General features: G+C 39.8%; 1 protein-coding gene across 2 annotated transcripts in view; it reads left to right on the top strand.

Annotated features, from left to right (window-relative positions):
• The window catches only part of palm2akap2 (PALM2 and AKAP2 fusion), a 91242-nt gene that overhangs the window by 15551 nt on the left and 54247 nt on the right, over nucleotides 1-21444 (top strand). For both annotated transcript variants that reach the window (XM_026174198.1, XM_026174196.1), the window contains exons 3-4: nucleotides 8589-8669; nucleotides 15701-15822. In XM_026174198.1, the coding sequence (XP_026029983.1) occupies nucleotides 8589-8669; nucleotides 15701-15822 (203 nt within the window). The remainder of the gene's footprint in view (nucleotides 1-8588; nucleotides 8670-15700; nucleotides 15823-21444) is intronic.

Below are 21444 nucleotides of genomic sequence, written 5' to 3'. Positions count from 1 at the left end.
GTCACAAACTTCTCGTAATTGTGGCATCCTATTAGAGCAACATGCTCCAATTTAGTGAGCTCTATAGAAGGGAGCTCACTTTGCGATTCAGTTTTTATAAATGTATTCATTTTTTATGTTTTTCTTTTGTTTTTTTACTTTGTACCTTTGTGCTTTGTAGTGTATTATATGCTACTGTGAATATTTCCCTGTTAATTTCCACAGATTCATTTATTTCAGCATTTCCTTTTTGCATTTCTCAGTTAATTAAAACACAAATGTAAATATATGTAAAAAAATAAATAAAAAAAATAACTTTCACTTTTAATAATATTTTATGGATTTATTTCGTTCGTTCATCAGTTAATGTGCCACTTTCGGTCCTCCATATAAAGAACAGTCAGCCTGTCATTTTAGCAACTATACCTAATGACAGTTTCATAGGTCTCAAAATAAATGCATTGTGGTTTACTATAAGCAGCAGCATTGCTTGATACTCATGTAAAAGCTGTCTGGAGAAATTTAAAAAACTGAAACTCTGCTGTGTTTATGTATATTTACATCATGTGATTTTAAAGGTAGGGATACTTGGATCACCTCAGAGGAGGACATGATGAATGACGTCAACACCTGCTGCCATCGCATGACAACGGCATGCAGGATGTTTAAGCAATGTGCTAATTTAGCATTTTTTGTGCACAAGCACTAGCTAAGACCTTGCCAAGTGAGCATTATGTTAACTCTAGGCATAATAACAAATTAGAAATGTCTGAATTGTAGTTATTCAGTTCATATAGCCACCACCTTAATTAGTGAAAGGTATACTTTCAAACTATAGACTTTCAACTATTTTCTGCAACACTTGCTAACCCTGACCCACGACAGCTCTTACCAAAATAGTCTTTGATTAACTGTAGCTGATTTTGTTTCTTAACTAATCTATAAATTGTTTCAATGCTAAATTTATGCATGCACACTTTAGGTTTTAGCTGATGGCTTATAGAATTGTGCAGAGATCTTTTTAGCTGGTATCGGTGCAGAATCAAACCCATGACATTTGAACCACAGGTCCATTTCAGTCTCTGTTCTCTAAGCTGTCAGGTATGCCTGCGTGCAGAATGGAAGATGATCTTCACAGTGAGATTTCTGTGCTGGGTGTGTTGGCATGTACAGAATGTGACCTATCTGATCTGTAGCCCACTTCAGTTCACTAAGTCAACATCAGCAGAACTTTAATACTTGGAGTTACATCACTGTTTAATCACATTATAATTATACCCTCCTGAGCTAATCATCGATGTGTGAGATGTGCACCACTAGTGTGGAATGTTGTTTATAAACCAAGCAATTTGCTTTCAAGCCCACGTCTGTCTTGGGAATTGTTAATCAAACTGTCCAACAGAACAGATAAGTAAATTGGGTCAACATACAGCACAGCTTTTTTTGTTTTGCATTATAGTTTGTTATGGTACATGGCAGAGTTGTGATTGATGATTCTCAAAAGTCTCATACCAACTTTTCCAGTTGACACACAGTTTCACACAGCAGCTACAGGGAGGCACACAGCCCCTCCCCTCACTAGCAGCTGAACAGTGGTTGACCTTCACAACACTGAAATACCCTCCATGAGGAATTTAGAGAGGTCACTGAAGCTCCTATTTTACCAGCATAGATGTATTAAACTGTTATAAAGAATTTTAACCTGGCCAGTGTACCTAGTCTTTCAATCAGCAATCAATCACATTCATTTTTTGTTAAGTTATCATGTCATATTTAATTTTATATTGATTTTGTACTTCTCCCCACTGAAATCCAGACTTCTGTCTGTTATTGATGACACACAAAACCTTTTAATTAATTTAATGTATTCCACCTTTTATTTAAACGTTGGACTCAGAGTGAAAACAGTGTGCTGCATATAGTAATTGAAAAATTTGGGCTTTGTGGAGAAAAGACAGAAGATGTAGGCACACCTATAGTCACATGTTAGTACTGAAGGTTATTCCCCTTAATGAAGTAGCCTGGAAATGAGTCTGCCCCATATCACTTCTAGTTATAGGCTAGCGGTCTCCAACCTTTTTTGCGCCACGGACCGGTTTAATGTCAGAAAATATTTTCACGAACAGGCCTTTAAGGTGTTGCGGATAAATACAACAAAATAAAATGATATGACCAAGACAAAAATTTTGTAAATATAATAAATGTGAATTCACTGTGTAATTGTGTAACTTTGTTACCCGCATCCTCCTGAAACGAGCCAACAACATTGAGAGTAACATCCTCCTCTCTGACCCTTAATGCTCTCTGGTCGCTATGGTAACGCATAAACATTTCTTTCAAAATAAAACACACAACTACAACACAGGAAACTGAGTTAATGATTAAAAACTCTGAAAACAATACATTTCACACCCGAGCCTCAACTCTCGCGGCTCAGTACCAAACAACTCACGGACCGGTATCAGTCCGTGGCCCGGGGGTTGGGGACCGCTGCTATCCGGTTGTTCAGTGATGACGCGACGAATCCTACTTCCGGGTCTAAAGTAGTCTGCGTTTAATATGGCTTTTGTGTTGTTAACATGTTTAATGTTATGTATTTTCTTCTATTTTATCTCAGAAAGCTCCTAAAACAGTCAGTGATCACTGTTGACCTCCCTCGGCTTTTATTACCGCTAATCATTTATTTAAGCTCAGTTTTTAAAACCTTAGGATGTAACTACAGCCCAGCCCATGCAGCAGTATATGAATGACTAACCTCGTATTGTGGATGGATTATCTCAGTTGTTCTCCTGGCTGAAGTTTGGTCCTTTTACAGCATCCTGCCATGCGATTACATTTGTTCCTGACCACTGAGAACACTCACATTAACTTTTATCGAGTGGAAAAAAAGTTAGCTTGTTTATATTATGCTAACATAGCTGTGTCGCTAGCGGTCACGTAGCACATCATTATATACCAGCTAGCCCAACTTCAGTAACCCTACAAACGTCACTGCTGTTTAGTTTTCTGTCTTCATTTATGCTGGAAGTGATAGCAGAGCTGTACGTTTTAATTTGTTTCCAAAACCCCGCAGTCAGGACATGCTATATTGTATTTAGATAGAAGCTAGCGAGCTAACTCCCTGCTAACTTCTAACTCCGTTAAATGTCATAAATTCCGTTTTCATGGATGCCTGGATGTTAAACTCAATTGTTACACCTGGTAGAGCAGAACGCTGATCATTTTATTAAAGATGAAAGACTTTAGACAGTTTTTCAACTCTCAGTAATGCCACAGTGATCGTTTGATATATGGAGCTGCAGCGGAGTTTAGACCCAGACACGGCTAGTGACGTCAGACTGAACAATCAGATTGGCTCCAGCCCCACCCCTGAATCATTTAAGACAAAATGTGTGCATTTTAAATAGTGGTATAAAATGTGTTATTCATGCTCCCAGTGCTGACTACTATTGCGCACACACAGACTCTACTTGGGTAGTAAAGTGTATGAGTAGATGAATATTCACTTAAATTCTAGTAAGTTAAATTCTGGTGTGATCGCAGATTGTGACTGTGATGGGTGTGATTGCTGTTCATCTGTGTGTAAGGATCGTGTAATTTGTCAATTACTTCCTGTCCCTCACAGGAAACTCCTATCAAACATTAAGTTTGGTAGGATGTCGACTACTATGCCTATTAAGTTCTTTTTTTTTTTCTCCTATCAACTGAACAGGAAAAAAGAGTAAGAGTTCACTGAGCTGAGCTTAAATTTACAGGAAATGTAACCAGACAACTGACATTTGACTTCATCTTCACTGCCGAAATTTTAGCTCTTTAGGATGAAAATTCGATCAAGAGCACTTGGTTGTCTTGTGAGGTTAAACACACCAGCAAAACTGTGACAAATTAAAGTAAACTGTACACTGGAGATTAATCATTTAAGTTATTGAACACAAATGTCTTCACCCTTTAGACTGTGACAAAAAAGATATACGCTCTGCATACAAGCTGCCCTGTAAGCCAAATAGGGCCAAACACTGTGAGTCAGAGTGTGGGAAGTCATGAGTGTGTCACCAAGAATGTCAACATATTTTTCTGAAGAGGAGGATGTGACCACTCGGAGAGAGTACAGTGAACAGAGCGGGGCTCGGGGTCATTATTCCTGCCTGTTCAACTCCACAAGGGAAAAAACTTATTTCACTTTTTATTAAGCCCTCATATTCTATTGAAGACATTCTTTTACTGTTACAGTTCAGACTCATACAGACTTATCTATTCAAAATTAGTAAAAGTTATTCCACCAAATTTGGTAATTCGAGTGCCATTTTTAACATTACACAAAAGCAATTACTTCATTGTCAAGAAAACTCTGCAGGTCTCTCAAAAATGTTCTCTATTTAGCAACCAACCACTATTTTAAAGTATTATATTCAGTAGCCAGTTCTACAGTTTACATGACAGCAGAGCTTTTCTGTGGACAGGGATGCTCTATACATTTTATTTCTGGGATATGATGATGAAAACCAAATGGCACCCAAACCATCTTTGATCTGGCGATGTCAACCATCATCTGTGCTTATGCATTCCTATATAGTAAATGATTGTCAGACGTACAAAGCACACACACTGACTGAGTGCTGTTTATTTAGAGAGTATATTAGTGTGGGCTTTTCTCTGTCTACGTATTCAAGCCTGTGAGTCTATTTGCTTTTGTGTCTTTCATGTGGGCGTGTATTTGCCGGCATGCGTGTTTTGCCCATTCCCTGACCACATGTCCTCGACAGTCCCTGACATCTGGTGACCATACCTCTGCTTACGCTCTCTGACTGTACTTCGCCAACTATGGGAACCATGCCGCTGTGTAGGCTGCTCCTGTATGTGTGTGTCTGTGTGTGCGACAGAGGGAGAGAAATGACTTCAGACTTGGTGTATATCTTTTCACAGCCTGTGTGCAGTTTAATAATATGTTCTGATAGTCTGCTATAGTCATATAGCAGTTTTGCACCTTTCTTTTCAGGGGTTTCTTGTTTTTCTTTGTTTCTGAAAAGAGCAGGTCCAAATGTAGCTTTTATGTGCTCCATCTTGGGTCCATTTGGTAATTTCCTGGCACCAAATGAACATGTTCGCACCACAGTTGGAAAAGAGGCACACCTGAGGTTGTGGGTTTGCTGAATAGTCAGTGCAGGGTAATTTTGGTGCGCACTTTGGCACAAAATTGCATTTGCTCCTGCTCAAACTACTTCTTATCCTATCACAAACACAGACGCCGGGTTTTAATAGCTTTAGTTGGCAGGCACATACACAGAGACATCCAGACTCACTCAAGTGTGGTCTACTTTCCATTTCTTAGACATTATTTTCATCTGCTAAATATTACCAAGGAAAATTTGTTATATAATACCACTTGAGTTCAGTTGAATGTTGCTATAAATGTTGTGATAAGTGAGCATCCTTCAGATGCGCTCTCCTCTCAAAAACAATCCCACATGTCATTAGTTCAAGCTGTTATTATAGCCTCTAATTATGTTTTATAGCATAAATTAACCCGTGAATAATTGCATTTAAAATTTGCACCAGTATGAGCAACCAAGTAATTGAGCTAACTCTCATTTTGCAAAATTACATATTGTTGCACAAAGTATGAACTTTTCCTAATTCTAACCAGTGTGGTTGACTACACCAAAAAGCAAATGAAAATAAAAAGTCAAAGGTTTGTGTGCTTATAACTAGAGCAGCCTTCTTCTTCTTTCTTTTTTTCTTTTTTTTGGGCACACTCTGAAAACATTCCTTGATAACATCTCAAAAACAGATGTCTGATAAATTATGTAGAAGACTTGGTGATACCCCTTCAAGGATCAAGGTGGTTTGTGCGCTTTAGTCTACCCATGAGTGTAGCTTTGTTGTCAGAGGCAACTGGCACCTGGTAGGGTCTCACAAGGCAAGGGACTTCTAGGGAAAAATGGATACAAGGGTCAAATCTCTTAGCTGACTCAGGACGCCAGGTCTTCATTCACGGGGCTCAGCCCAAATGAGACACATATGATTGGATTGGATTGGATAGGCCACTAAAGGGACTTTGGTGTTTGTTAAAGTGCTTATAAGGCCTGGAAGGTAATCTTGCTGTTGGGGAATGTTTTCTGGCTGTCATTTGCACTGACAGAGTCCAGAAGACTGAATCTTCTTTGAGTCTCTGGTGGTGTGCTTTACGGTGGCCCTCTCGGGAACAGCATGCCTGGTCGCAGTGGAGTTTTGTTACTAGATTTCTGTGCTGATTACAGTAACAAACACCATGTTCAAGTGTAAAGGTGTTCATAAGTACACCTGGCAGCATGCTGGAGATCCATGATCGATGATTAGAAACTTTATCAGATCTGCAAAAAGGCCAGTCAGCTGTCAGCTGGTCAATACCTGTTGGTGAGTCGGATCAGGTGGCAGGGAGGCCTCTGCGCTTAAACTTTATGTTTAGGCAGCCCTCAGTAACACGTTGTGCTCAAACAAAGAGGTGCATGTAGAATCTGCCAGTAACAGTTTTATATTACTCCCTGGCATGATTTACCAGGACAATTTTATTTGAGTATTTCTGTTTGGAAAATTTGTGCTTGTGCCCAAAGTGTTTGTGTGCCCTGTACAGGAAAAATAAAGCCCGGGATCTCATTTCCACCCACATTAGAAACTCTTAGGCAGAGAAAATGCTGGAGAGGTGCTGATTTTGATGCAGAGCAGTCAAAGGGTCTTTAAAGTAACAGAATTGTATTTTTTTACATGCTGAAACATCACAAGCAACAGCAACAAGTCCCCCAACCTTTTCATTTACCTATCTTGTTTCTATATTGACTCTTTTATTTCTGTTTTCACCTGTTTCCTGATAACATCTATTGAATTCTCCTCTGCTCTATTTTTATTCCATTGTATTCAGCTCCGTATTCCCTTCTCCTCTTTTTTCTATTCTGCATCAGTCTTCACTTACTTTGTCTGAGAAATGGTCCAAGGTTCATTCATATTTGGGGGGTTTCCCCTTATGGCTATATTTAGTCAACAGGAAACGTCCCAGAAATCCTCAGTCTACTCCCACAGAGTAGTGAGTGGGAGAGATGAAGCCACATACACATCCACATTGTCTCATGCTCGTCATCCCCAAGCAGGCTTATACTGGGACCTGCTTTGTTTGTACATTTCCATGCATTTATGTGCATGCTTTAATCGTTCTAGTTTTTTGTGTGTATTTTCTTTGTTTTCAGCTTAAAACCTTCCACTCACCATGCACCCACCTCCTCTCCCACCCATTATTTATCCTTTATCTCCACATAAAGGAATGTTCTTCCCACCCCAAGTTCAATGACAGTGCCACGTGGAGTAATCAAGGCCAAATCTCTGCTCTTTATATGGCTTGTGAGCACTAACCCTTCTCAAACCTCAATAAGCTTTCACCTTCAACCTCTCTAATACTTTCCTTCCTTCCTGTGTATGCCCCTTGGACCATATTTCTACCCATGTCTTCATAAGGAGACATTTAATTGCACATATGTACAGTATGCGGACAGCGTACAGTGTAGTGGAATTTTTTTTTTCAGAAAAAACAATTACTATGAATAAAATCTGGCTTTACTGGAGCATCCGTGACAGAACTCGACCAGTAAACTCTACCACACCTTATCATTATTAAACTGAGATCGACAGTGTATCGCATTTCAGTCTCTGCACACTTCTAAACTGAATTTGTTTAAACCTTAATCTCTCCATTAAACTTGTCCCAAAGGGATCTTTGTCTTGCAGATTGAAATGCACCATTAAAATGTAAACACATTCAATCAATAAAACAATTGTATTCTTATGCCTAGGCGCTGCTGAAAGCTGTCTCTGAAGGCATTATGTTTTCCAGTTGTTCATCCATTTATCCCTCAGATCTCACATCTCACAAGACCTACTTATGGGAATTTTGGAAACTTGGCACGAACATTGCCTCAAAGTCCAAGATGAATTTTGAATTTTGTGGCCAAAAGGTCAAAATTTCACAATAGATGTTTTAGGACATAAGTCAAAAATTCAGACACAATCCATCCATCTTCTTGATCAGTTATCCAATTCAGGGTCATGAGGGGGATGGAGTCTATCTCAGCCGTTATAGGGTTTAAGGACAGGTTGCCAGTCTATCACAGGACTAACACATAGAGGCAGACAATTAAATGTATAGATTTCTGTAAAATGTATAAAAGGACAGTATCAGAAATGAGTATATCAGAGGGACAGCTCAGGTTGAGTTTGGAGGCAAAGTTAGAGAGGTAAGGCAGAGATGGTTTGGACATGTGGCAAGGAGAGAGAATGGATATACTGGACAAAGGATTTTGAATATGGAGTTGCCGGGCAGGAGTAAAAGAGGAAGACCACAAAAGAAGTTGTAGTGAATGAGGACAAGCAGAGGGTTGGTGTGGCATAGGAAGAGGTTAGAGATAGGAGATGGAGGAAGATGATCTACTGTGGAAAAGCAGCTAAAAGAGGAAGTCAAGCATCAGCTCTACTGTGACATCATTACTTTTATTCTTTTCAGGCAATATTAAATGCTACAAACTCAAGACTCAACTTTACAACAGTAACACTTTGATTTTTAACTCTTACATTTCTTTGTCTCACAGGAGAAACGGAAGCGGCAAACTGAAATTGATGATAAAAGAAGCCAGCTTGATGACCTGCTGCTGCAGCTCCAACATGTCAAGGTATGTTGTGTATTTATGATACATATGTTGGGTACATATGATACATATGTATAAGTATTATTTACAGTTCAAGTAATGATTATGCCCTGTTGTTTTTATATTAGAGCAATAAAACGTCATCGCCTGTCTAGGTGCACATGTGCAAAGAAATATCACCCTGAACATGCTCAGTAGCTGTTTATCCATCTTTGCATAATTCAGTTATAACACTTATGGTACCACTGTAAGGGCTAAGTTTGAAAATTATATATTTATTAACATTTTTAAAGACAACAGACAGAGAAATACCAACATTCACTCAGTCCTGGATTGTGATGTACTTACAGACTTTTCTGCTTACTCGTGTTACACAGAGCTATTCATTACTTGAATGCACTGCGTACAGCTGAGCTAAAACAGTGTGAGCATGTGAGAGATACATTTTTGACTAAGGTACTGGTTGATTAAAATTAGGTCAGCGTAAAGGTGAAGGGAAGGTGAAGAGTGCAGATTAGGGTTAGTAGTTCACAGGGGAAAGACGTGAGTCATGATGCTCTTATGAGTTATTGCTCTATCCTCTTTCTTCATCTAGATATAACCTCAACCCTTGAGAGATAGATTGATTTGACAGCTTCCTTAACTGTTTTGTCTCATTTCAGCATGCTGCTTTTCTGCATGCAAGTGTGTTTAATTACTCATGAGCATGTGCGAGTGTGTTTGTCAGTTTTTGGCTGAGATGTTAGTGATTCCACCTCAGTATCTCCTGGTGTGCAGGCCTATTAGAACAAGAGTTTCCCTTGGCTAAGCAGGCCCTGGCATGGCTGTTTTCTTCTTTACAGAAAAACACTCAAATCCAAACACACAAATATATCCCCTCATAGTTAATGCCAGCCACTACCGGTAAGCCAAGATTTTTGTTTCAAGTAAACACAGATTTGATGTCCAAATGAAGGACAGAAGACACAAGCTCCTGACACATTATGAGTTTATAAAATGAGCAGCTTCCAGGCATCTGTAATTTATGCGGACTTCTTCTTTCAGCTACTAAAGAATTATTTGACCTTGTACACAAAACTCACCCAACCAAACCACTGTCAGGTGGAGACACAACAGACTGAGGCATCCCATAATTTTCGAGCTTTGACACACGATGTGACGCTGTTTAAACTATATGTCACTGGACTTTTATTTAAGTGTCGTCACTGTGTTTATAAAATGTGTGCATGAGCAACACAAGTCAAATATGGTGCTGCTCTGGTGATGTATAATTGGTTTAACTTCAAAAGACAATATTAGGAAAATCCCACAGCCGTAGCTGCTGCAGAGTTGCAGGGTGGTTAAGAGAATAGCTGCGGGTACTCATTAAACTACATAAATATCTATGGGAACCAGTTTTAATATTTGCAATAAAAATGCATTCCATTTGCTAACTAGAGCCATTAAACACACTTGGCATGAATGAATCCTTTATCAAATAAGTCTGATTCCACATACTAGTGTTTTCCACCATTTAACACCCAGTTATGGGAACATGGGCAAAACAAAAACATTGATTCAAGACATGTGCACTTTCATTAAAGCATGCAGTGCAGTTCAGCCACTAATTGGGGTTTACAGTAACTCGTATATTTGGTTTTGAGCCCTCTGAAGAGTCGAGTTTTCCAGTTAGGGCTCATCTGCAAAAGGGTGTTTATCATTCTAAGCATATGCATATTTTAAACGTAACATTTTTGAGTGTGTGTGTGTTTGCTTTGAAAGTGCTGATGAATCAGTGCTTCTTTCTAATGTCTGTTTTCTTATTTGACCCGATCTGGGTTATTCTTCACTGAAAGTAATAATCATAACAAATTACACATGACACAAAGTGCTGACATTGCAGACTACTGCGATGACTGCTATTTAGACTAATAGCCACTGTTGTTTTATCAGTGCTGCACTGATGTGCTACAGTGCTACACTTACCAACTTTTCAGTGGCACTTCAGCTAAGTTTGAATTAGGCTTCTTGCAAATGACAAAACTTTGAAAACATCCATGTTGATGCCACCTACTGGTTTCTGCACTTCTGCTTTGAAGCCTCAGATTCTGGCATCCATCCTTGTTTTGTGAATTCTGAAAATTAAGGAAAGAAATCCCTGTTCAGCTGCGATGAAAGCTTGGTTTACATTTCTAACAGTCAAACTTAATCACGGATGGAGTTGGACTCCACCAAAGGGTCTTTTGTCCCTAATTCTGCTTATAATTTGTATGGACAGAATTTCTAGGCAGAGCTAAGTGTTGAAGGGTGTTCTCAGATGGTCTCGGGAGCTCGACTCTGCTTTTTGCTGATGATGTGATTTTGTTGGCGTTATCGAGCAATGACCTCCAGCTTATATTGGAGTACGGTAGTTTGCAGCCAAGAGTCGAGCTACTTGGATTAAAGTTGGTACCAAGTCTGAAGTTCTCAGCCAAGAAAAGGTAAAGTGGCCACTCAAGTTTCCATCCAAAGTGGCGGCATTTAAGTGTCTTAAACGTGTTCACAAGTTTGTTAAGGTGAAGAGAGAGCTGAGCAGGAAAGTGAAGTTGTAAATTCCTTGGTCAATCTATTTTTCCACCATTCCCAATCTTCATGACCTGTGGGTATTGACTATAGAAATTTTGGTTACAGGCAGCAGAAATGAGCTTCCTCCAAAGGACACCTGGGCTCTACCTTAGAGATTAGGGGAGAAGCTCCTTCATCTGAGGTGATTCAGGCATCTGTCCCTTCAGTGCCACCTAGGTGAAGTGTCTCGTCTGGCTTGGAAACACCTTGGCCTCCTCTGCTGCCCCTAATAAGCAATTGATAATGCATGGATGGATGGCCATTGCCATGTTATGTATAATGCTATATTATTTGTTTAACAAGAACAGATGTGGTGCATAAATCGGTTAATTCGTGTCATTGTAAATGCTCCAAAAGACACTAAAACAATAAGCATAACTTCAAGTGAATGGCTTGATTGTGCATTTTACCTTACAAGTCTTATGGATGAACTCACATTTGGAGCCAGCCTTAAAGGGTTGTGATAAGTTTGGATTCATTCAAAAGTCATCACAACTCTACTATCCTTCTCATGCTCCCTAAAGATACATGAAAAACCAAGAGAGGTCAGAATGGATCTTAATCTGAATATGTTTGCTCTATCTGCAGAATCCAGCCCCCACTGATCTTTAATGATCTGTGTACTTTTCTTTCATACAACACCAGTAGGCCTGAACTCCAGATGTAATCAGCATCTGGTCACACAGTTCCATTTAAATGGCCATTACCTCTAAGTGCCACGCTGCCAGGCAGCATGAAGCAGGCTTTGTTGAGCGCTCTCTGGAGACCCAGTGGCTTGGGAGAGGAAACGGGAACTAGAGCCCAGAGATTTGATAAGGACCTCTGGGCTGCATGATTCAAGCTTCTCAATGGAGGCGATGATGTGAGTCTGGAACTTTGTAAACATCGGCATGACTTCAGAGCAAAGTTTAACCTTGGCCATGAATTCTCTTTTTGAAGCAGTGTCTCCATCTGGGCGTTACATATTTTGATAAATTGGTTATTTCACTTTCTGATGACAAGCACAGACATTCATAACAGCCTGAAACCCTCCCTTTAATAGCCGAGTTCAGAGTGGTTGTGTGTCACAGCTCAACAGGAAATGGAAAGTCTGTTAAACAGCATGAGAGAGAAGCAAAGAGCCGTCTGGTTCTCAGGGGAAACAAGTTATTCACCAATGCTTTTTGATAGCTGAAATGCTACGGAAAGCTGTTATATATATATTATGGTATTGATAAAACTCCACAGTGTTGGTAAGAGGTCAGGCACAAATATAGCCAACAATGCATCTCTGAATAAGTGATGGCTTCTAAATCATATAGAGAATACCGCTGTGATCTCGATGTGGAATGTGGAATTTGCTTAATGAACTTGAAACTAGCTGTTTACTTTAGAAGTTCACTAATGTTTGTGATGGAAAACTGCAGTGCAAGAAAATCAAACATGGATGGGAAAATTTTGCAGAACATAGTTTTTAAATTGTTCAGTTTAACTGATAAGCAGGTTGTGCAACTGCCTTTCAAAATATTTCTGTCATACACTCACCAGACACAGTGCAACTTGCTAGCACCTCATGAACCACTTTTCCCCCTTCAGAACTCTTTATTGCACACATTTAACAAGGTGCTGGAAACACTGAGATTGAGATCTGGTGACTGTGGAGGCTATTTGAGTACAGTGAACTCATTGTCATGTTCAAGAAACCTGTTTTAGATGATTTGAGCTTTGCAGCATGCTATACACTGTTGTCATAAAGGGATGGATGAAGTCAGCAGCAACACTCAGGTATGCTATGGTGTTTAAAAGATGCTCAGTTGGTACTAAAGTTACATTTAGTTCAATTGAATTGTTTTATATGGCGCAAAATAACAACAAAGGCTGATTCAAGGTGCTTAGAGCCAAAAGTGTGCTAATAAAAACACCTCCACACAGCAGCCTGAATTGTTGATACAAGGCAGGATGGATCCATTATTTCATGACCTCACCACCTGCATGATGCAGCCAAGATCATGAGACCAGGCAACATTTTTCCAATCGTCTGTTGTTCAATTTTAGTGAGCCCATGAAATTGTAGCCTGTTCTGAGCTGAAAGACGGTGCACACGGTGCAGCCTTCTGCTGTCCATCCCCTTCAAAATTCTGCATGTTGTGCTTTCAGAGATGCTCTGCATCAACCCGTTGCCTGCATATACAATTTGGCCGTTATCATTTGACATTTGCCATCGACGAGGCTTTTTTTCTTTATTGGACCATGTTCTATAAACCCAGAGATCTTTGTGTGGGAAAATTCCAACAGATCAGCACTTTCTGAAATACTCAGGCCAGCCTGTATGGCTCCAACAAACATGTCACTTTCAAAGTCACTTAAATCACCTTTTCCCCATACTGATGCTCAGTTTGAAATGCTGCAGGTCATTGTGACCATGATTATACATGCTTACATGCACTGACTTGCCACCATGTGAGTTTCTAAATATTTAATTAGGTGTGTGTGTGTGTGTGTGTGTGTGTGTGTGTGTGTGTGTGTGTGTGTGTGTGTGTGCGTGTGTGCACGGTGGGGGGAGTCACACGGGTAATTTTCAGCTCTATGACCTCCAGCCAAGCAACAGTTTGACAGTAAACAGCTAAAAGGTGAATCAGTGTTCCAGCTCCGCTCTGTTGTGGTAACAAAGCAAAGCTCCAGACAGAAACGGAGACATTAATGGCGTAAACAGAGCTCTGGCATTATCTATAAAACATTAAAGAAATCCAGAGCCTGTGTGATGAGAAGATTGGCACCCTGGTTGATTTTCTGTGTTTAATACTGCAAGAACCAGACAAACAAACCTGGGGTTTAATGTGGGGCTTAATCTATATTGTTTATCCATGAAATGTAAACAGGGGGCTACAGGGACCACATGCAGCATATGGAATTTTTGTGTGCCCAGATATGTCTCTGGGACAAATCTGGAGACAGAAATCGAGACGCAATAAAATACCATAAAACACAGAACAACGTTGTTGGTTTTGTTATTATAAGGCATAGCGAAACAAGAATTGTTTCTTTAGCTTATTAGTATCTTACAAATCATTTAAACAGAAAGAGAGAGACAGTAGAAAATCTGCTTCATATTTTATCCCTGTTTAGTCTAATTTGAGAAATGTTTGTGCACCAAAATACCATCTGTCTCTTCACACAGCAGTAAAATGATCAAAGGAAAATTTTTCACTAAACTGCTTGTTTAGTAAAACTTAATAGAAAAGCACCATGCTCACAGTGAATGTACTTAAATTTCTTTCCCTTTTTGGAAAAAATAAATTTGTTATAGTTCACAGAAAAAAACACCCTTAGTTGAAGAAAACAACCTTGACTGTACATGATGATATTTAGCCGACAAAGCGCTTTTTATAACGTTCCTAACAAAATAACGTTGTTTACATCACGGAGAATGGTTGCTGTAGCTCTCTCGGGCTTGTGGGATTCGCCTTTAACAAAGAGTAGTTTCCTACGAGTAGCAGCTGAGTTCAGAGTTCCTGTGTTACATAAAAACTCCTACATGTTTGGTTATTTGTTCTAGCTGTGCTCGGCAGTGATTAGAGGAATCTAGCCCCCGTAACGGTGCTCCGGTGGCAGTTAACAGCATGTTTAACAAAAACACACTATCACAAAGATGCTGATGTAGTGTTTGATGTAGTCTGCCGATCTCCACAATCTGAACAGGTCGACAACCTTTTCTGCTCTAAACATTCTCATTTGGTCATTTGAGAAGACTCTATGCACCATTAGACCAACTGTATCCAAATAGTAAAGCAGGAGTGTACCATAAAGGCCTTATCAGTTAACAGGCTTCCAATGTGGCTGCCATTTATTAGAGCTAACAGTTACTCACTGGATTGATTTGACAGACAAATAATCACAACCTTTTTGTCAATTATTAATTGATCATTGCCTGGTCAAATAAAGCACTCTGGCATGCTTTATTACATTTTATTTATTACATTTCTTTCTTGTCAGTTCTAGAGTCTAGTGAAAAAAATGCATCTGTGCTTCTAGTTTTTAAACCTTTGCATCTCTATTTCCCACCAACCTCAGTTTAAATGCTAAGCCAACCAGCTGTGGAGTCATGGCATCGTGATCTTCTGATCAAACAGGAAAATAGGATAATCTATTCCAAAAGCAGTGGTTAAACTTGTGTGAACTTATCAACTCAGATTGATTGTTACGTATTGGCAGCCTGTCTGTTCTTGTAAATTAGATGGGGATTTGTCTGAGAGTGATTGCACCCTGGTGGGTCATTGCTGGGTCTCCTTCCACCAGTGGTCATCCAGAGGTTGAGAGTATCATATGCTCAGCCTTGTGGACAGCCACTTGCAATTAGTTGCAGACAGCAAAACAAAATTCAATACAATTACCAGTCAACCATGGATTCGTTTCTAGTCACAAGAAGGTTCCCATTCTATTTGTACTCTAGAGTGACTGAGCCGACTGAAACCAGCATTTCTTTGTGTCCTCAGTCCAAAGCTATGCGTGAGCGGTGGCTGCTCCAGGGCATGGGAGTGGAAGAAGAGGAGGCACGGCGGAAACAGCTGGAACAAGATGAAGAGCAAGGGAAGAGGCTGGAAGACATGATACACAGGTACAACACATGCAGTAACGAGGCTTGGGTTTAGTTTGCTCTTCATGGACATTCTGGCAGTGCTGCTGATTATCTTCTGTTGTGGTTAGAGTACAGTGCAGGACATAATACATTTGAAGTGGGATTAAACAAAAGGCAGAGCTGATATTAAACAGATGTAAGCAGCCGATTAGATTAATATTAACAAAAGTTGTCACATCCGTTTTTTTAATACTGAGCTTCTGTTTTTCTTGGTGGCACTCTGCAGCCAATTTGACATATTTCCAAGAATATCAGTTTTATTATCCCTTATAGTTCTAGTCTTATATGTAGTCATCAAATAAGGGCTTTTTTTTTTTTTTACATCTAATTCACAAAGAACACACTGGACATGCAAAAAAGGGGACATAGGAGGAAGAGAGTGAGATACATTTAAAGAATCAAAATAGAGTGATGTGACTCTTTTTGTGCTTCCTGTCTCTGTGCCTCCGGGAGGAGCTTCCTGATTCCCATCAAGTGTTGCTGTGAGATAGTCACTTATTCCCCAGTGAAGTTGGGGGCATGAGATCATGAATAAAGTGCCAGCCAGTTCTTGCTATTGTGATTCTGGGTGTGAGATTGGGGTTGGGCTGCAGCTTTTCTTTCCTGAGACAGACAGAAAGCAGTAGAAAGCAGAGGCTTTGTCTGATTTCTAGTACTGCTTAATACAAATGATGTAGACGCTGGTGTGCAATAAAATGAAACTGCACAAAATAAACGAGTGAGGTCTTTTCATTCTGGATACAAATTAAAAATGTAAAAAATATGTCCACATGAGATGGCCTTAATATAATGTTGATATCCCCATATTTGGCAGGACCTGAAAAGATTAGCCTAGTTATAATAATGTATGCATGCTCAATGGTACAGAATTCGTAGTGAGAAGAAAATAGGGGGTTCTCCTCTTTTATTAGGGAAGAGAAACAGGAAGAAGCATGAAGCAGTGGAAACTGTTAATGTTGTATTTGGGAAAAAAGAAAAAGAAGAGGAAAAAATCTTCACAAACTATTCTGCCAACAAAAACTAGCATGGATTCATAAAGAGTAAAGCTTAGCAGCATAGCAGGATAATGGCCTGTAAAAACAAATCAGTTAAAATGCAGTGGAGAGTCGTTGTCTCGTAGCTCGTGTATATGGGTGAGATCAGAGCACGCTCTGGGTGAATTTGGCATCAATGAGTGAGGCTCACTCCACCACCTCATTTATCAAATCTCTGTATGAAAGAGACTCTGTTAGCTACCGTAGGTTATCACTGCTGCCGAAATAACATCAACATGAAGCGTTGTCACGAACTCCAGGATAACATTTGCTCTTCTATAAACAGAACAGCCGTGAATGGTCACAGAGACAGCTTTGTAGGCCAGAGTACAGTTGTGATGGTGAAGCTGCCTCACGTGAATCACTTCATTCAGCTGCAGCTGAATAGAGTTGCTGTCTGATTTTTATTTTTTTTTTAATATTGCAGTTGTGGTTTTAATTAGTTACAAAAGCAATTAAACTGTAAGGATTATTGTCTGCAGTCTGGTTTCACTCTCCTACAGTCCAGCCTTTTGAGCTAAATCAACTCCAGCTTTATTTATCTCTGCAACAGGAAAACAAAGTGTTGCACAGCAATCACAAGTGACAGTCAAACTCTCTAGACAACTGTGTGGCATTGGAGATTTTTTGAATTCTGCATTCTCAAATCCTATAAATACACACTGAGTTAGAACAACCGCAGTTAGCTCCAATAACAGCAACAGTGGGCCAGAAAGTCCTGAAGGCCATACTTTTCTTGATTCCCAGAAAGTTTTGGAGTAAATGTAGAAGTTGGTCAATGCCTTGTTGTCTTGCATACTAATCCTTTGTTTCACAAGGTAGACGGAGACAGACAGACAGACAGAGACAGACAGACAGACAGACAGACAGACAGACAGATAGATAGATAGATAGATAGATAGATAGATAGATAGATAGATAGATAGATAGATAGATAGATGTGAATCAGGGTCTCAGATGGCTGCTGAAAAGTGCTTTAAGAGGAGCTCAGCTGTTTGGCATTAAAGTCTCAAGGCTTTCAGAAAACAAGCTTTTCCAGTGGGTAAAATAAAGCCACAGTGCTTGTGTGTGGGTGTTTGAGGAGTGTCTTTATAGTCACACAAATCCTAAACCTGAAACCCAGTAATGAAAACACTGTACACAAATAAACATGAAAAAATAAGTGTATGGCCACCTGAATGAGAGGCAGATGATGCATCAGAGGAAATTACTTCATAAGTATAATCAAATGGAACTCCCACACAGTGGTGCTTACTGCTGAAATATTTATTAAATTATAACGTTTCAGTCTGCCCGTCCTAGATTGTAGGTAGATTGATACCATATTAGCATTCTCTTTTATACACACACACAGACACACACACGCAGGAGCTAATCAATTATCACATTATCCAATCAGAAAAGCAGATGACTCAGTGATTCAATAAACACTTTAGCAGTAAAGGAGACGGCGTATAAAATTAAACATCAACAGTAGGAAAAAAGTGTGATGTCGTGGTGTGAAGGTGGGAGATATTGGAGGACTTCCTGCTTTTAACACAAACTTCAGTGGACACTTTAAAGACCGAACGAGACAAAGACACAGCAGTTGCTCTTTTAGAGATGCTTGTCTCATTTCATGCACCGGAGAACGAAAGAAGAGGAACAGCTGTGCTGCTTGCTGAGCATTAAATGCAACACAATAAGTGTTATTGGATAGTCCAAAGGAACAGACAAACCACTGAATAAGAATTTGGTAAACATTAGGAAAGTATCAGCACTGACTAGTTTTGACCTTCAACTGGTGATCACGTAAAGTAAAAGGGGGGGTGCAGTGGTATCTTTGTGTAGGCCATTTCATCCACATACAGTACTTGGACAGCACAGACAGGAGGAAGGAGAAGACGTTAACTTTGCAGAGCCTGGAGGACACACAGACACAAGGAGACAGAATGAGAGAGTGGAGGCAGCAGTGGTAGTTTTACAGATATCCCTATCATTACATGGACAGCCTAAGTAAACACAGAGAGGAATACAGCACTGTGACCCGAGCTGTACCCACACTGTGCTGCTTTTGGATCATTGCTTGTTTCATGTTGCACAGACAGCATTGTGCGGATGTCGCTGTCACTGTTGGGGAAATGTGTGGTTTTGTTTTTTATGTACAGCATGTCCTCCTACATATTCAAGACCTGGAGAAATATGGTTTAATCTTTTTTAGAAATCAGAAAATAGCTTCACTAAAAGAATACAGGTTTTGAATTCAAAGGTAGGCCAGCGCAGTCTTTATTTAAACATGTAGCGCGCGTACGTGTGCACAATCTCACATTTCTATTTGTGCACTCGCTAGGACCATTTTCCCTAATTTTCCCAGTAAATCTGCAGTGACCTCCATTGCTCAGCAGATCAATAATGTTCCATCTTTCCATCACCTTGACTAACTATCAATAGATTACCAGACCAGAAAATCTGCAAGTGCAAAAGAGCCAAATGGGGACACATGAGGTCCAGCTGGCAGTCTGACTATAGCAAAATATACTTATTGCAACAAGCCCAGTGAAATGCCCTGTGTTGTGTTACATAACGCTCCAAGAGTATTTGTCTTTTGCCTCGCAGTGACAGTATGAGAGCAGTTTCTATCTGTGCTTCAGTTCAGATCATTCCACGGCAGTTTCAGCTTGCAGAGTTCACCATATCTGCATTTCACAATCACACATTTGCCTCAGCTGTAAAACCAGATGGGACAGAAACCATTTTAGCTTGAGCCAAATGTGACTGCTGTGAAAACAAAGTCTTTCCTCACCAAAACTAAATTAAAGGCCAAAATTAGTCCCTCGGTGTGACATATTTGAGACAAGAACACCAAGCTAGAATCAGCTAGAATAGAATAGTTAGTAAATTCCTTACATTTTGTGGGTGGGACACCAAAAAGGAAAGACTGAATTGTGTTTATTGTGTGCTACGTTGATTTTCTCTTCCACGGATGTTACATTGCAGGTTTCAACATAAATACTTTATAAGTTAAATTTGAGCTAAAACAGTTAACTTGACAGAAAGTAGTCAAAAGTAATTTGGTAAGGGATAAATTTGTTTAGTTTGATAGCAACAATACTTCTACTTCTCAGGTGTAGTGATTTTTTTTTGTAGCTGGACTATCAGCATCTATAAAACAATTCATTAAAGGCCCACATTTAACTCACTAAAAACATCGCTGTCACGGCTGCACAGCAGTCGTGTGGTGAATTGAGAAAATGATCCAAGATGCAGGCACTGACTGGGGTGCGAGTGAATGTTTATTTGCAGAGGTGATAAGGTGACAAAAACAGGAGGAGCAGAGCGGGGAGTAAACCAACCTAAACTGGGGAAAATTAAAGAACTCAACTTAAACCAAGCACGCACGGGAGGAGGAACGAAATGCACAATGAAAGATGGCGGCAAGACGCAGAATGAACACCGGGTTACACAGAACGATGCAGACAGACATGGCGTTAAACAGACAACACGACAGAGAGCTCAGGAAAACACAGGGCTTAAATACACGGGGAGTAATCAGGGAATGGGCCACAGGAGGGAGACACAGCTGGGAGCAATTAGGCTAACGAGACAGGGGAGCGGTAAAACTGAACACACTGACATGAGACATGAACTTTCAGAATAAAACAGGAAACTAACAGACACAGAGAACCAGACAGGACACTGAACTTGACAGGCAGACTCATGAGCAGACACAATAACACCATGGACAGACAGAGGGAACACAGGCAGGCATGAAACAAAAACACTAACACATAGCAAACCTAAACAAAAGACAAAACAGAATAACCGAGAACAAAGAATAATATAAAGAAACACAATACACCGAGTCCTCAGACTCAGGACCATGACAATCGCATAAATTCCTTAAAATCATCAACCTTTTTACTGTTATTTAATACATATACATCTAAAATATAGTGTTTTTAAGGTCATAGACAAACCCTTTTCAATTTGCGGCAAGCTGGGAGAGACAATGTATTTTGTGTTAAATCTACATCATAGGTACATTGTAATTTATGCCTAAATTATGCTTCTGCTGTGAATCTGAGTTTGCGGTGTAGCCCGTTTAAGTAACCATTGCCATTGCCAGGTCTGCATTTACAACACATAAGTATAAATCCACTGTAAAAAGCCTGCACTTTACACATCAACTTGCACTCCTGTCTGTTTCACTTCCTGTCAGCCATCAGTTTTCCTTCCTTTGCACTCTCATTAGTTAAATTCATCTATAATCATTTATCCAGTCAGCCTCCCCAGTTTATACTCCCTGATATTTCAGTCTGTCAGTTGCCAGATCATCTGTTTTCCACCAGCTTCTAGTGTCTCCATTGTTCACAGTACAGTAGATCTCATCATGTGTTCATGCTTCCTGCATGTATGACCCCTGCCCAAATTAAAGATTTTGATTATTTCCCCTCATTATTGTGGCGTATATGCTTTGCATTTGTGTCCATACGTCTTGTCTTTTCTTGCTCTCTGTAGCACAATCTGTGACTGTAAACAACTGAGCAGATTAAGACTTATGCAGCATAATGCATCTTTAACTTTGTGT

Source organism: Astatotilapia calliptera, chromosome 7 (genome assembly GCF_900246225.1).
Source record: "Astatotilapia calliptera chromosome 7, fAstCal1.2, whole genome shotgun sequence".
Classification (NCBI taxonomy): Eukaryota; Metazoa; Chordata; class Actinopteri; order Cichliformes; family Cichlidae; genus Astatotilapia; species Astatotilapia calliptera.
The sequence above is the reverse complement of the archived record's forward strand: the minus strand, read 5'-3'. Positions and strand labels throughout refer to the sequence as shown.